The sequence below is a fragment of the Onychostoma macrolepis genome, chromosome 13 (genome assembly GCF_012432095.1).
Source record: "Onychostoma macrolepis isolate SWU-2019 chromosome 13, ASM1243209v1, whole genome shotgun sequence".
NCBI classification, from domain to species: domain Eukaryota; kingdom Metazoa; phylum Chordata; class Actinopteri; order Cypriniformes; family Cyprinidae; genus Onychostoma; species Onychostoma macrolepis.
Window position 1 is genome coordinate 24,809,550 of NC_081167.1, and position 15,282 is coordinate 24,824,831.

At 36.0% G+C, this 15,282-nt stretch overlaps 1 protein-coding gene across 6 annotated transcripts in view; it reads right to left on the reverse strand.

The window, feature by feature from the left end:
• zgc:171482 (zinc finger protein) overlaps positions 1 to 15,282 on the reverse strand; it is a 107,668-nt gene that overhangs the window by 41,829 nt on the left and 50,557 nt on the right. For all 6 annotated transcript variants that reach the window (XR_009274004.1, XR_009274002.1, XR_009274003.1 and 3 more), the window contains 2 exons: positions 7,852 to 8,011; positions 1,496 to 1,720 (listed from right to left, as the gene is read on the reverse strand). Coding sequence is in view for 3 of the 6 variants with exons in the window: in XM_058796404.1 (XP_058652387.1) it covers positions 1,496 to 1,720; positions 7,852 to 8,011 (385 nt within the window). In the remaining 3 variants the exon portion in view is untranslated. The remainder of the gene's footprint in view (positions 1 to 1,495; positions 1,721 to 7,851; positions 8,012 to 15,282) is intronic.

Consider the following 15,282-nt stretch of genomic DNA (forward strand, 5'->3'; position numbering starts at 1 on the left):
TGTATCCAAAGGCAATACTCGACTCGACCTTGTTCAAACCCTTGAGCAAGCATTGCGATGTGACTAAAGGTTTATTTGAACTGGCTTATGGGATCTGTCGGGATACCTGGATCACACACTGTATGACTAACATGTCTAGTGATTACAGCAATGTAAAGTATGCATTTGAAGAGCACAAAGTCACTGACAGGATTCAACAGTAGGGAGCAGAAGTAGGGGAGATATTTAACTGAAAAATTGTGGATGTATGCAAGTAACATGAGTGCTACAAAATGCATAGACGCTGAATTCCTTGTAGGTCTTTTGCCTGTTTCGATACTGTTTTCGACTAAAAAAAAACAAAAAAAAAAAACTATTTTTTGGCGTTTTGCCTTTATTCAGTATAGTGACACAAGGCTATTGGCTGCCCATAAGGCTATTGGCGTTGAGAACTTTTTATACATTTTGGCCATTTATTTACACAACAACAGCATTTTATGGAGCCTGAACAGGCAAAATTTTGAAAACTTGGTTTCAAAGTGCAAGTTTTTGAAAATAATATAGTTATCTTTTCATTGTATAAAAACATGAATTTGTGAAAACGGTGCAGATGCGTATTACGTCTTCAGTCTAAAGGTATGCGCACAGACATAGCTACCTAGTACAAAAATAGTGTTTTTAGTGACATTGGCAGCTACTGGCACAGAATGCATAAAACAGCATTTTTAGTTGTTTCCGTGGATCCATGTGAACAGGGATTGTTTTGAAAACGTTTTTGTCTATATGCAAATTTTTTCAAAAATGCAAAAGGAAAACTTGCATTTTAGTATATTGCTGTCATATAAACATACCCTTAGTTTAGTTATTCACTCATGAGAAATCAAGATTTAGGTCTTGAATGAATGAATGAATGAATGAATGAATGAATGAGGCATTTATAGGTCTTTGTAGTTAAAAGTGAACTTGAACAGCAGTCCAAGAGGTCAAAGTTAGCTGGTTAGTATGGTTAAATTATCTGTCTTTCTCCACTGATACTTCATTAAAAAAGACTGTAGTAATGAAAATTCAGCTTTTCCATTGCAGAAATAAATTACACTTTAAAATATAAATAGAAAATAAATTATGACAATATTTCACAATTGCTTTTACTTTTTACTGTAATTTTGGTCAATGCAGCCTTGGTGAGCATACAAACTTTGTTTTAAAAACATTTAAAAAATCTTGCCAACCCCAAACTATCTGAACTGTACTTTTTAAACACACACACACACACACACACACACACACACACACACACATATATATAACTATATAACTGTCAATAACTGTTTTCCCAGTGAATTATTATTTTTGGATGAACTTATTTTTGTTTGATTTTATTTATTCATTTGTCTGCATTGACGTCATGCAAAGGGTTTGTAACTGTGTGTATTCTTGTGGCACCATCAGACAATCAGTGTTGTCATGACAGTTTTGTGTGACTCCAAATTTATAATTCAGGCGATTGAAGACTGACCTGTGCTTTCATTGGCATCCAGACTGCCAGCCAGCTGCTCCAGCAGTCGCGCCCGTGCCGCATTTCTCTTGTGTTTCTTGCCTTCGTAGTGTTGCTGTGCCATCAGTGGGTTGTTGAACCAGGCGCCACACAAGCAGCAGTACTTGCCCGCCTCGCCGTGATTGGCTAGCGGCTGCCACGTGGGAGGGGGCGGGTCTGTGGTCTGAGGGGTGGGCGGGGCTGACTCTGCACAGAACAGAATTTACATTCATCATCTATAAATATCCATCAATATAGATGAACTTATGAGCCTATTCAATATCAAAACAAACAATAAAGATTCAGTTGAGTGCAGCTGAAACTGTCCCGCTGGCAAACACACTGATGGCTCCAAGCCAAATCTACTGAAGAGGTATGCGGGTCAAGAGAAGGTCAGCGCATGTGGAGATGAAAATTCACCCCTGAGTTAGGTTACCCTCCTCCATCTTATGAGGAAAAAGCAAGCAAATGGATTGATCTTCTAGGTGACACTCTCGAAGACACCATGGGACTTGTTACCATGGTTACCAAACCCCAAATAGCCACAGGCCACAGCAATGCCGCAGGTTAGAATGAGCTAAACACACTGTGATTGTTTACTGGACTTTTAAATTCAATAGATGCTGAAGAAAGCTATAAAGTATACACAGATTTTTTTTTTTTTTCAGTACTTTTGTGTAATTTATGGAATGGAATTGAATATACTTAATTTAGCTTACTGTATGAACAAGAGAAGTGTGAACATTCTGCTAAACATCTGACTTTTGTGTTCCACTGGAGGGAAAGAGTAAAAAAAGAAGTTTTTTGGAACTACATAAGGGTGAGTAAATGATAACAGAATTTAAATTGTTGGGCAAACTAACTCTAAAGTCTATCAATTCACTCTCAGAAAAAAAAAGGTACAAAATCTGTCACTGGGATGGTACCGTTTCAAAAAGTACATCTTTGTACCATATTTACCCATAAAAGGTGCAATTTAGTACCTTGGGTACACATTTGGTACATTATAAAGTGTACATATTAGCACCCAAATTGTCCACATTAATACCTTTTGAAAAGGTATCGCTCCAGTGACAGCTTTTGTATCTTTTTTCTGAGAGTGTATAGAAGAGAAAATACAACAGAATGCTGATGATATACGGGCCAACTTTTTGAGCAATGTTGCCGGGCAACTTTGAGCAATGTTGCCGGGCAACTTTGGGCAATGTTGCTGTCAACGGGCAACCAGGTGAGATACAGATAGAAATTTGGGTCACACTTTATATTAGGTGGCCTTAACTACTATGTACTTACATCAAAAAATATCTTATTTTATGTTCCACAGAAGAAAGTCATACAAGTTTGGAATTACATGAGGGTATATGACAGAATTTTCATTTTTGGGTGAACTATCCCTTTAACTCTCAGAGACCCAGTGTAGTAAAATTAATACTCTATTTAAATCAGTAGAGTAACACTTTTTTAATAGCTATGGGTTATAAGTACATATAACAGCAGTTTCGATTCTGAAATGTATCATAGCAACAAGTTTGGCAGAAAAATACTCTGAATCTACTACCAGCATGCCAAAGTCACTCAACATGACACCACTGCCGTCTGTTTTGATCAAAATTTGGCAATATCCTTATTCTTCTTGAATATATACAGATCTCTTGTGGTTGCACGGAATCTTAAATTGGATGATGTTGCTAAGAAGTTGATCATTTGATTTAGTTGATTTGTCATACTTTAGCAACCAAGGCGGCATACAGTAACTACACCTCTCTGTTCTCACCACCCACATCTCACATGCATGAGCAAAGATGATTCAAATCACTGTGCATGGATCACTTAAAATCAGCTTTCAGTGGTCTGACAAAACCAGCATACACACATTAGAAATGGATCAGAAGTTTTTCTGTTATTGTCTTGTAGTATTTAAAAAAAATACAGAGAGCTTCTCAAACAGGATTTTTAGCTTGCTGACAGTGCGCTGAACTGCCAGCATGCTAAAATCCTCTCTAAGAAGTTGCGTCTCTAAATTCATCCTCTTTAAAGCACCACCGCTGCACCCATCAAAGCACCGCTTTTGTAACAGATTCACAGCATTCAACAATACATTTTTAGGCAATTATGAGTGTTTTTAGGAAGATGTGTCATGTTAAAAATAGTTCAGCATCTTGAGCCCCTTGCGTTTTGTTTCATTCTGTTGAGCTCCTTTTAAAAGCAAGAATGCATGCTGTGTGAACATCCTTTTAGCATCTGATCAGGGTCTGGTGGACGTTTTAAAACTGGGCTGAATATAAAACCGTTTTGCACATCACTAACACACATATCTATGTATGTATTCCTGAGCGCCGCATGATGTGCAGAGACAGATGTTGTAGATGAACCCTAAAGCAAAGATGGTTTTAGAGTTGGAGTGACAAGATGAGCAGAAATGGACGGGGGATGGGCAGGTAAAAAAACTATCTCAAGGGTAACTCCATCACTTCCGCTTCGACTGTCAACACCGATCCTTGTCTGATGAATTTTCCTGAGCGAACAGCACTCTGGATTTTCACGAAGGTTACTTTTGAATCTAATCTCTCCTGAAACCCCCGTTTCACCACTTTCTCTCTAAATTTGTGGAAAAGTCCTTTCATATTGCTCTGCTAAAGCCGTCTACTATGTGATCTTCATCTGAGATTCACCTAAGCCTAAAGAAATGAGACATAAAGCTGAGAGTGAACCATGATGATTGCATGCTCACGCTCACCTTTGAGCGCTTGGTATAATATCTACTGGACATGAGTACCAGGAACATTAGAGGAATTAGTTTGGAGGGCTGTAACAAACACTACCCTGCTTGATTGAAATAATTTCCCTTATGACAGGAAATGAAATTCAATAGTCATCGACAGGCTAAAGATAGAAACATATGCCTCCAGTTTGTCCTGATGCCTGCAGTAGACATCTGTAATGTGGTTAAGATCATTTTAAAGTGAAGCGTAATCAAATATGGATAGAGAGATTGAAAACGTGTTGAGACAAATTTGTCTGACACTGAATACAGCAGCAGTTTGAGTCCAGGTTTAGAATTTATTACCACCCACATTGATGACTTTCCACACTGACACATATCCAGTGACCAGAGCTCAGGTGATTGAAAGTGTCCATCATAAATCAATTTAGCTTCACAGTGCAAAATCCAGTTGAGAGGCAATTTATTGTTTGTTGATGCTGATGGAAATGTATAATACACATCAATTCAAAGTCTCTAATAAGGATATGCAGTATGATTGAGCATTAATGTATTTTTGATATATATAACTATATATACTGTATGTAACTCATATATATATATATATATATACACACACTGTATGGGGGGTGAAAACGTTTTGAATTTGAAGATCAGGGTAAATTTAACTTATTCTGTCTTCTGGGAAACATGTAACTATCATCTGTAGCCTCTGAAGGTCAGTACTAAATGAAAAAAAAAATGATATTTAGGCAAAATAAGAAATGTACACATTCTGTTCAAAAGTTTTCACCCCCAGCTCTTAATGCATGGTTGGTAACACTTTACTTGAAGGGGTGTGCATAAGACTGACATGACACGTCATGAATATGAACGAGGTTTTATGCATGTTTATGACAACTGTCATTAAGTGTCATTCACTCAGTTATGTCATTTTTAATGCAAAGATGACATTATTTGACCTAACCCTACCCTTACCCCTAACCCTAGCCCATAACAAAGACATCTCAAACAATGGCATCTTTGCATTAACTGAGCGAATGACACAATGACAGCTGTCATAAACATGCATAAAAAACCTTCATATTCATGACGTGTCATGTCATGATTATGAATGTGTCATGTCAGTCTTATGCACACCCCTTCAAGTAAAGTGTAACCGCATGGTTTTTCCTTCTGGAGCATCAGTAAGCATTTAAACCTACTGTAATAGTTGCACATGAGTCCCTCAGTTGTCCTCAGTGTGAAAAGATGGATCTCAGAATCATACAGTCATTGTTGGAAAGGGTTCAATTACGCAAAAATGCTGGAAAACCAAAGAATTGGTGGGAACTGAAGGATTTTTCTGAAGAACAGCAGGCAGTTTAACTGTTCAGGACAAACAAGGGACTCATGAACAAATATCACTAAACAAAAAAACAAAATAGCTGTGGATCATTCAGGTAAGAACAGAGTATTAAGAATCAAGGGGATATAAACTTTTGAACGGGGTCATTTTTATAAATTCAACTATTATTTTCTCTTGTGGACTATATGTAAACATCTTTTATGAGAAGTGTCTTATTCAGGTCAGTTCTAAATAAACAATAACATGCATTTTGTATGATCCATCGTATATTGGTAAAATAATTAACATTTTGCAGATTCTGAAAAGGGGATGTAACTACTACTACTATTATCAAGAAAAATGCTACTACTACTAATATCAAGGCATTGCTCGCCAACCAAGCAACCTACATTTACGCCTTGTTTACACTGGGTGGGTGGGCGGGCGGGCGGGCGGGTGGTTAGGTAGGTAGGTTCATGGATGAATGGATTGATATGGACAGATAGGTGGAATGGTTTGCTCTCTCTTTTATTAACCATTATTCATTTATAAGCTCAACATAATTTTCCAGTAAGTTTTGTACATGACATTGACCCTGAGTCACACAAATTTATGCTGCTTCAGGCAGTTCTTGCACAACCTTATTCTCGGGCAGTTTTGTGCTTTAAACAAGAAAACAGATACAAGACCCTTCTGCAATCTGATCTGACTGACTGTGTTTCTGCAGCACACCTGAATGCTGTTCATCATTGTTCACGCTTCATCTCTAATACATCAGGTGCATGAGCTTGTCCTCTTCATCACTTCAAACACTGTATTGGCTCTACACTCAACACTTTACTTGTAAAAGAAATCCAATTATATGATGATGTTGTTTCTCAGATCTACTTTTAACTGCTATAAATCACATTATGTCCAGTCGTCTGTAAACAACCACCGTTCTGAATTATTCATTGACAATGAGCATAGATAAAACTATTTGTTAGGATTATGAATATCATCAGAGACATACACATCATGTTTTGATGTCAGAAGTTTATTACTGTGTTTTCCAGGCTGCACTTTATTAATATTCCTTAGGCATTCTGCTTAATGCTCTGTTCTTAACACCAAACCCAAAGTATTCAATTTATGCAATTTAATTCAGATGAAGTCAATTCAAATGTTGTTTTCTTGACTATTTCAGCCTTATGCATGCTTATGTGATTACGTGATTGCAATGTGGTAATGTTTATTGCATTTTTTTGTAGTTGTCCATTAAGTTTCTAAATTGACAAAGTTCTAGATAGACTACATTTCTATACTACTTGTGTGAGCTTTCTTTCTTTTCTTTTTTTTTTTTTTTTTTGACAATGTTTGAGAGCATTTTAATAACTTAACAAAATTGATTAGACAAAATACAATATTATCAAGAAAAATACTGAATATCAAAAAAATATTTATACTGAGATATATACACTACTGTTCAAAAGTTTGGGGTCAATAAGATTTTTTACATTCTGCAGAGACAGATTAAATTGATCAAAAGTGACCAGGAATTAATTTATAATAATGCCAAATATTTCTATTGCTGTTGTTTTTAACTTTCTTTTAAGAATCCTAAAAAAACAGTTTCCATAAAAATATTAAGCAGTACAACTGTTTTCAACATTGATGATAAAAAGACATGTTTTTTTTTGCAGCAAATCAGCATATTAGGATGATTTCTGAAGGATCATGTGACACTGATGACTGCAGTAATTATGCTGACAATTCAGTTTTGCATCACAGCAGTGTTATAATCATATTTTTAAAACATTTCAAAAGATTGGGGTATATAAATATATACACACACAACAATATTTTTTCTTTTTAGCTATACTGCTTAGTTCAAAAGAGGCATCAGAATAAGCAGTGGCACATGATATTCTAGATCATTCTCATCTCACATTCTGAGCATTCTGTGATTGTCTGCCTAATGCTTATGAGAAAGGCTTCCTTATCACAGTTTTGCACATTTAACAGACAGTTACTCTACAATATTCTTCAGTGCAGTCTTACTGTACACAGAACTGAACTTTAGGTTGAGTTTAGCGCTCTGGGCTTCAAGCACGAACCAGTCACTGTATTCCTACAGATGTGATTCATAACTGTCTGAACACAATTCTGGGTCTAATCCAATACGGTATAGTGTCTCTACTCTCAGTAAAAGTGGAAAAAGACCAAAAACAAGATTATGTTTAGCATGCTTTTATGAAGTAGTATCCAAAAAAAAAAAAACAAGAAAGCATTTAGTTGAGTGTCTCTTACCTGTGGGTGTAGGCAGACTTGGCGTCTCCCCCAGTACCAAGCGAACTCTCTTAGCGTGTGTTTTGCCCTGGTAGTGCGACTGAGCTACAATGGCAGATGTGAAGAACATATTGCAGAGCGTACAGCATTTGTTTCTGTCCACCTCATTTTCTGCACTGTCCTAAAAAACATAGAAAAACAGGACATATTGTACATGCATAGTTTTCCTCTGAGGTGGAAAATGCATTAACGTATCTGATGCATTTACGAAAAAATATCACAAATGTATGTTACATTTAAAGGTTTTGGTTACTGATGGTTTAAGGTAATGAATAATGAGTTTAACTTCTAAACGTTCAATCTGCATAAGTGCCTCTTGTCTAGTCTCTTGCGTAGGTGATTAAACCATTTGTAGTTAATACCATTTAATACAGTATTATAGTATAAATAGGTACAGTCACATATACATATATACTGTACACACTTGTGTGTGTGAGTGTGCACACATACAGTATATGTATGTATGTATGTAAGTGTGTATATACAGTACACGCATATAAATATAGTAAAACAATTGTTTAAAAAATGATAATTATATACATTTTAAAAAATGGTCATAAATGTAATTGACAATGAGATGCAAAACTATTTTAGATATATTACAAAGCTATAGTCTTATTTACTTCCATTAGTAAAGTGAAGTAAATAAAGTAAAGAAAAAAAAAAAAAAAAAAAAAACAAAAACACACCTATCCTAAGATCAGACGTTAAATGCATATAAATTGTCCAAATGCTCATTTGTAACAAAATCATTGATCCAGTTATTTCTCACATACTTTTTGATTTATTCTTTTCCCACATGAGAAATGCAATGATTGCTATTCATCCTAAATAGGCAGTAATGTGCTTAAATACAATGTGTTCATACATTGTGGTCGTCGTCGCATTTATTTCAGATGAACGGCAAGAAAACAAACAAAAAATATTCAGCCAGTGTTCTCTGGCCATCAAAAACTGATTAGATGTGCTTCAGATTCCAGAATCTAACAGCCAGAAGATATTTTGAATATTCATATGTCAGTAAAAACGCACACAGACAAGCGTATGATTACGGCCACATTGTGTGTGCTGCGAGCTGCTGCCAGTGGCTTGAACTGTCCTTCTCGTCTCTGGAGACTGGACTGTGGATTACGGGGCCACTATCAATTCTAGCACAGACGGGGCCCTTGGCATTCTCCCAACCCCCCGCTCTCAGTCAGGTCCTGATCCAGTGCAGCAGGAAAGAGGTCAGCTTTCAGTAAATCAGCCGAAAAGAGAAGCCAAGAACTGTCCCAGTTCACTGACCTGCCTTTCAAAGCAACAATCCAGCTTATCATCTCTTATAAACACATCAAAATCAGTTACTGGAATGAACACACAAAATTCTCCTTTCGAGCAGCCTTAGACCAGTGGAAGCCAGACAGAGGTATGTGGAGCCCAAGGGTTTTAGCAGGTTGCATAGGGACCTTGGAAAGATTTTGGACTATTAAGCCCTATTCGGACGGGACTAGTTTTACAGGGGGTCGTTAGAGAAACGTGTGTTTCACAGACCTACTTGGTGATTTTAATTCCGTCCAAATCTGCCATGTCTGTGTTTTTCTCACACAACCTCTGTAATAATTCCAGCAAACTCAGTGATCCTCTGAGAAAACTAATCCCGTCCGAATGTGATGTCTGTGATTGCCGGTGAGATTTTTTTTTCACAACACGTTTCCTTGTGTGTTTTGGCCAACGTGAATTACCGTAGACGCTCTTACCGCGCTCATGTTTGATATATTTGCCTCCCGGCAAGGAAAAAATAAGTAAATAAATTAAAAACAATAATAAAATCAAGAGTCAGATCACGTAAACCATTCAGACTGGCTATTGTAATATCTGCGTCAGGTAAAATTACTCACGTTCATTTCTGCACTCAATTACATGTTTTAATTACATATGCACCTTTATGAAAATTAAACACGGGTTTACTACAAATAAATAACTAAAGTAAAACTAAAGCAACCACACATTAACATGGTTTTGCTATACTAGCCATATAGCTTCACCATGGTATTTGTAGTAAAACTGTTATACTAATGGTAATCAATCCGAATGACACGCAATGCACGCAAACAGAGCGCGTGACCTCTGAAACGCCCAGATGTACAAAACGGACCCTCCCACCTCTGTAATAAACACAGAGATGTTAGTCCCGTCCGAATTGGTACATGAAAATCGCAGACGTCAGGTGATAAGAATCGAAACTCAAACGTAGTTTAGAAAACTAGTCCTGTCCGAATAGGGCTTTAGACCTACATACAGTAACAGCAAAATCTTTCAAATGTAATTATTAGATCTGTTTAATGCTACAAATAAATATTGTATATAAATGAATATTAGGAATAGTAATAAATGTTATTGCAATATCTGTATGCAATACATAGTTGGTAGGATATTTTATTGATGTTTCTATATATATGAAGAAATCTCAAGAGCCTCAGTTCCAGCAAGAAAAAAAATCAATAGCTGCTGAGTGCAATTAAAATCAGAATCTCAGTGAAGAGAGCAGAAAAACCTTACGTGACTGACGGATTCCTGTCGTAAAACTGAACGGGACTCTGTGTCTGTATTCTTTCCAGATTGATAGAGGAAATGAGGAGTGAAAACCTTGAGAGCATGAGGGAAGCTGCATGGAGGGTGAGTCTAAAACAGACAATCTGTTTACGATGATTAAGAGTTTCAGAAACCATGCTCTATTGTGTCAGGTTACTTTGATGCTTCATTGTTTATGCTTCAATATACCAAAAATGTAATCATATACCGTTCAAAAGATTATGGTCATCATTAAAAAAAAAAAAAAATATTTTATCACTTATTTAGTGAGGACATACTAAATTGATCAAAAGTAACAGTAGAGAAATGTATAATGTTATGAAAGCTTTCTATTTCAATTAAATGCTGTTTGTTTCAACATTTTATTCCTTGAAAAAAAAAAAAAAAAATGTAGCATGATTTTTAAAAAAAAATCAGCAGCACAACGTTCAACATTGATAAGAAATTAGCAGCAAATCAGCATATTAGAATGATTTCTGAAGGCTCATGAAGACTGGATTAATGGAGCATACTTTTTAAAATATAAAATAGTTATTGTAAAACGAGTTCACAATATCATTGTTTTTACTGTGTTTACGATCAAATAAATGAAACATTTAAGAACACATATATCTAACCTAACGCAGACTGTTATACAGTAGTGTACTCAGCCTCTGTCACGATTCTCTGGAGCAAGGGAACGAGGAATTCACAAAACGAGAGTCTTTAATAATCCAACAGGGAGAGCACAAGGAAGACATTTAAGAACTGACAAACACTAACTGAAAGGACTGGGGCTTATGAACACTGGACAATCAGGGAAGAACGAGACACACCTGGAATCAAATCAACAATCAACGTGAGGGAGAAACTGGGTCACAGGGAACACACAGGAGCAAAAACACAACAAAACAGTCTAGGGGCGTGACAGCCTCATTGTTTTAATAATAATACTCTAAATTGTAATAAATATGAATGGAAATGGATAATGTCAAGCTCCAAAAAGATCAAAAAGCACCATAAAGTTGGTCTTGTGTGCTATATTTCAAGTCATCTGAAGCTATTCAATAGTGCTATGTGAGGATGGAATAGATCAAAATGTTCAAGCAGGGGTGCCATTCAGGTAAATTGGGACATTGAGATGACTGGGAAGAAACGTCCTAATTAACCTTTCAATTCAACTACTATGTATTTGTGTGTGTAAAACATTTTAATAATGAAGAAAATGACTGAATGCACCTTTAGCACTATGCTAAACTTTCCATAAAAGCAAACAAAATAAACTGAGAAGAAGAAGAAAACATCATCCAGTTTGGAACAACATAAGTTTGAGTAAATGATGACAGATTTTTCACTTTTGGGTGAACTATTGTTGTTCATACTGCAAATAGCATCTGCTCGATGTGAATCAGGCATTTAAAAATAAATCTGCCATATTTTCATTCCACAGTAGAGAAAAAGTTTGGCTCAAGCATGTTGTCTCAGACATTTTCCCCAGTCTTAGGCCAGGTTTGTATCTCTGAATTCTGCTCAACCATCACTGCTGACATTTCTGCACTTAAAAAAAGGTGCAAAGCAACACTCGGGAGGGACGCTTCATCAGCAAAATGTCTGTAAAACAGCAGTCATGGAAAATCTGAGATGCACTTCCACTGGAAGGTGTGATGGTCTGTTTCTCTTTCTGGACCCCTCTCTTTCACAGCATCTCAGCTCTGTCTCTTTGTGGATATTCTGTCAAATGAATATCCAGACAGCTCTCTCTGTCTTGCTCCCTCGGGGCAGCCGTCTCGTTGACTTTCGGTGCCCGTGGTAAAATCTTTATTGGTATTGACAGCTCTGTTTCTCCTCACCTTGTTCAGTGAGTTTGAAAACATGGACAGCACCCATGACAGCATGTTGAAGCAGCGGACGCCTGACCACCACAGCAGCTCTGCCACATCTCTTTAATCTCTCAATTGTTACTCCTAAAAAGCCAAAGGCGTAAATGGGGGACAAATGGAGACTTTTGCTTAATGTCTGGTTTTCTAGTAGTAATATGAAATATACTACCATTCCTAAGTTTTCTAAATGAAGTATATTATGCTTGCCAAGGCTGCATTTATTTGATCAAGTACAGTAAAAAAGTAGTGGCAAAGTTGAATTTTCAGTGTCATTACTCCAGTCTTCAATGTCTCATGATCCTTTAGAAATAATTCTAAGCTGATTTGCTGCTCAAGAAACATTTCTTACCATCAACGTTGAAAGAAGCTGCTCAATATTTTTATGGAAAATGTGATGCATATTTTTTTTTAGGATTCTTTAATGAATAGAAAGTTCATAAAGTATTTACTGTCACTTTTGACTTTCAATTGAATATGTTAAATAAACTTTTTAATTTACGTATTAGCATAATCATGTATTTAAAAAAAAAATGACCCTAAACTTTTGAGTGGTAGTGTAATTAATAATAAACATAATTAAAATTATTTTAATTTAGTTTATTTTCTTATTCCATTGGCAAACAGTTATTATTAAAAATATCATATATATATATATATATATATAGAGAGAGAGAGAGAGAGAGAGAGAGAGAGAGGATTTGCCAGTGGAATAAGAAGAAAAAACTCAACTCAATGTCTAATTATCCTACACAAGTTTGTTTCTCAGGAAAATGTTTTTATAAATGTTTTTTAGACAGTAAAAACATTCTTAATATTTAATGAATATGTTTGTTTCATTATTTATAGTATTTAAAAGGAACACTTCTCATCAAATATATCCAAGATTAAAGCATTGCTATCCATATTAATTGTGTAGCTCTATACTGACTGCATGACAACAAATGTCTCGTTAGTTTCTATTTTTAATTCTCAAAGGGATTTTAGGAGAAACATCTGAGACTGTATACACTTAAAAGAAACAACTGAGAGCTCTGGTCCTCTGAGCTCTAAAAGAACAACCACTGAGCAATGCAGCACTCCTCTGGGCCCTGTCCTACAATATCAGTATAAAACCCTCAGCTCCAAAAACAATACTTTTAATGTTTTAGTGTGGTTAAAGTTGATGTACCAGACCTTGCAATGACAAACACAGGCTTAGCTATGCTTTGCTTTCACATTCATTACAGTAGAGAAAAAGTTTGGCTCAAGCATGTTGTCTCAGACATTTTCCCCAGTCTTAGGCCAGGTTTGTATCTCTGAATTCTGCTCAACCATCACTGCTGACATTTCTGCACTTAAAAAAAGGTGCAAAGCAACACTCGGGAGGGACGCTTCATCAGCAAAATGTCTGTAAAACAGCAGTCATGGAAAATCTGAGATGCACTTCCACTGGAAGGTGTGATGGTCTGTTTCTCTTTCTGGACCCCTCTCTTTCACAGCATCTCAGCTCTGTCTCTTTGTGGATATTCTGTCAAATGAATATCCAGACAGCTCTCTCTGTCTTGCTCCCTCGGGGCAGCCGTCTCGTTGACTTTCGGTGCCCGTGGTAAAATCTTTATTGGTATTGACAGCTCTGTTTCTCCTCACCTTGTTCAGTGAGTTTGAAAACATGGACAGCACCCATGACAGCATGTTGAAGCAGCGGACGCCTGACCACCACAGCAGCTCTGCCACATCTCTTTAATCTCTCAATTGTTACTCCTAAAAAGCCAAAGGCGTAAATGGGGACAAATGGAGACTTTTGCTTAATGTCTGGTTTTCTAGTAGTAATATGAAATATACTACCATTCCTAAGTTTTCTAAATGAAGTATATTATGCTTGCCAAGGCTGCATTTATTTGATCAAGTACAGTAAAAAAGTAGTGGCAAAGTTGAATTTTCAGTGTCATTACTCCAGTCTTCAATGTCTCATGATCCTTTAGAAATAATTCTAAGCTGATTTGCTGCTCAAGAAACATTTCTTACCATCAACGTTGAAAGAAGCTGCTCAATATTTTTATGGAAAATGTGATGCATATTTTTTTTTAGGATTCTTTAATGAATAGAAAGTTCATAAAGTATTTACTGTCACTTTTGACTTTCAATTGAATATGTTAAATAAACTTTTTAATTTACGTATTAGCATAATCATGTATTTAAAAAAAAAATGACCCTAAACTTTTGAGTGGTAGTGTAATTAATAATAAACATAATTAAAATTATTTTAATTTAGTTTATTTTTCTTATTCCATTGGCAAACAGTTATTATTAAAAATATCATATATATATATATATATATATATATAGAGAGAGAGAGAGAGAGAGAGAGAGAGAGGATTTGCCAGTGGAATAAGAAGAAAAAAACTCAACTCAATGTCTAATTATCCTACACAAGTTTGTTTCTCAGGAAAATGTTTTTATAAATGTTTTTTTAGACAGTAAAAACATTCTTAATATTTAATGAATATGTTTGTTTCATTATTTATAGTATTTAAAAGGAACACTTCTCATCAAATATATCCAAGATTAAAGCATTGCTATCCATATTAATTGTGTAGCTCTATACTGACTGCATGACAACAAATGTCTCGTTAGTTTCTATTTTTTAATTCTCAAAGGGATTTTAGGAGAAACATCTGAGACTGTATACACTTAAAAGAAACAACTGAGAGCTCTGGTCCTCTGAGCTCTAAAAGAACAACCACTGAGCAATGCAGCACTCCTCTGGGCCCTGTCCTACAATATCAGTATAAAAACCCCTCAGCTCCAAAAAACAATACTTTTAATGTTTTAGTGTGGTTAAAGTTGATGTACCAGACCTTGCAATGACAAACACAGGCTTAGCTATGCTTTGCTTTCACATTCATTACAGTAGAATCAGCATTTCAAGGTGAGTCTAGCCATATATGAGCGATCTCCTTCCCTTTCAGTACATGCTGCTTGC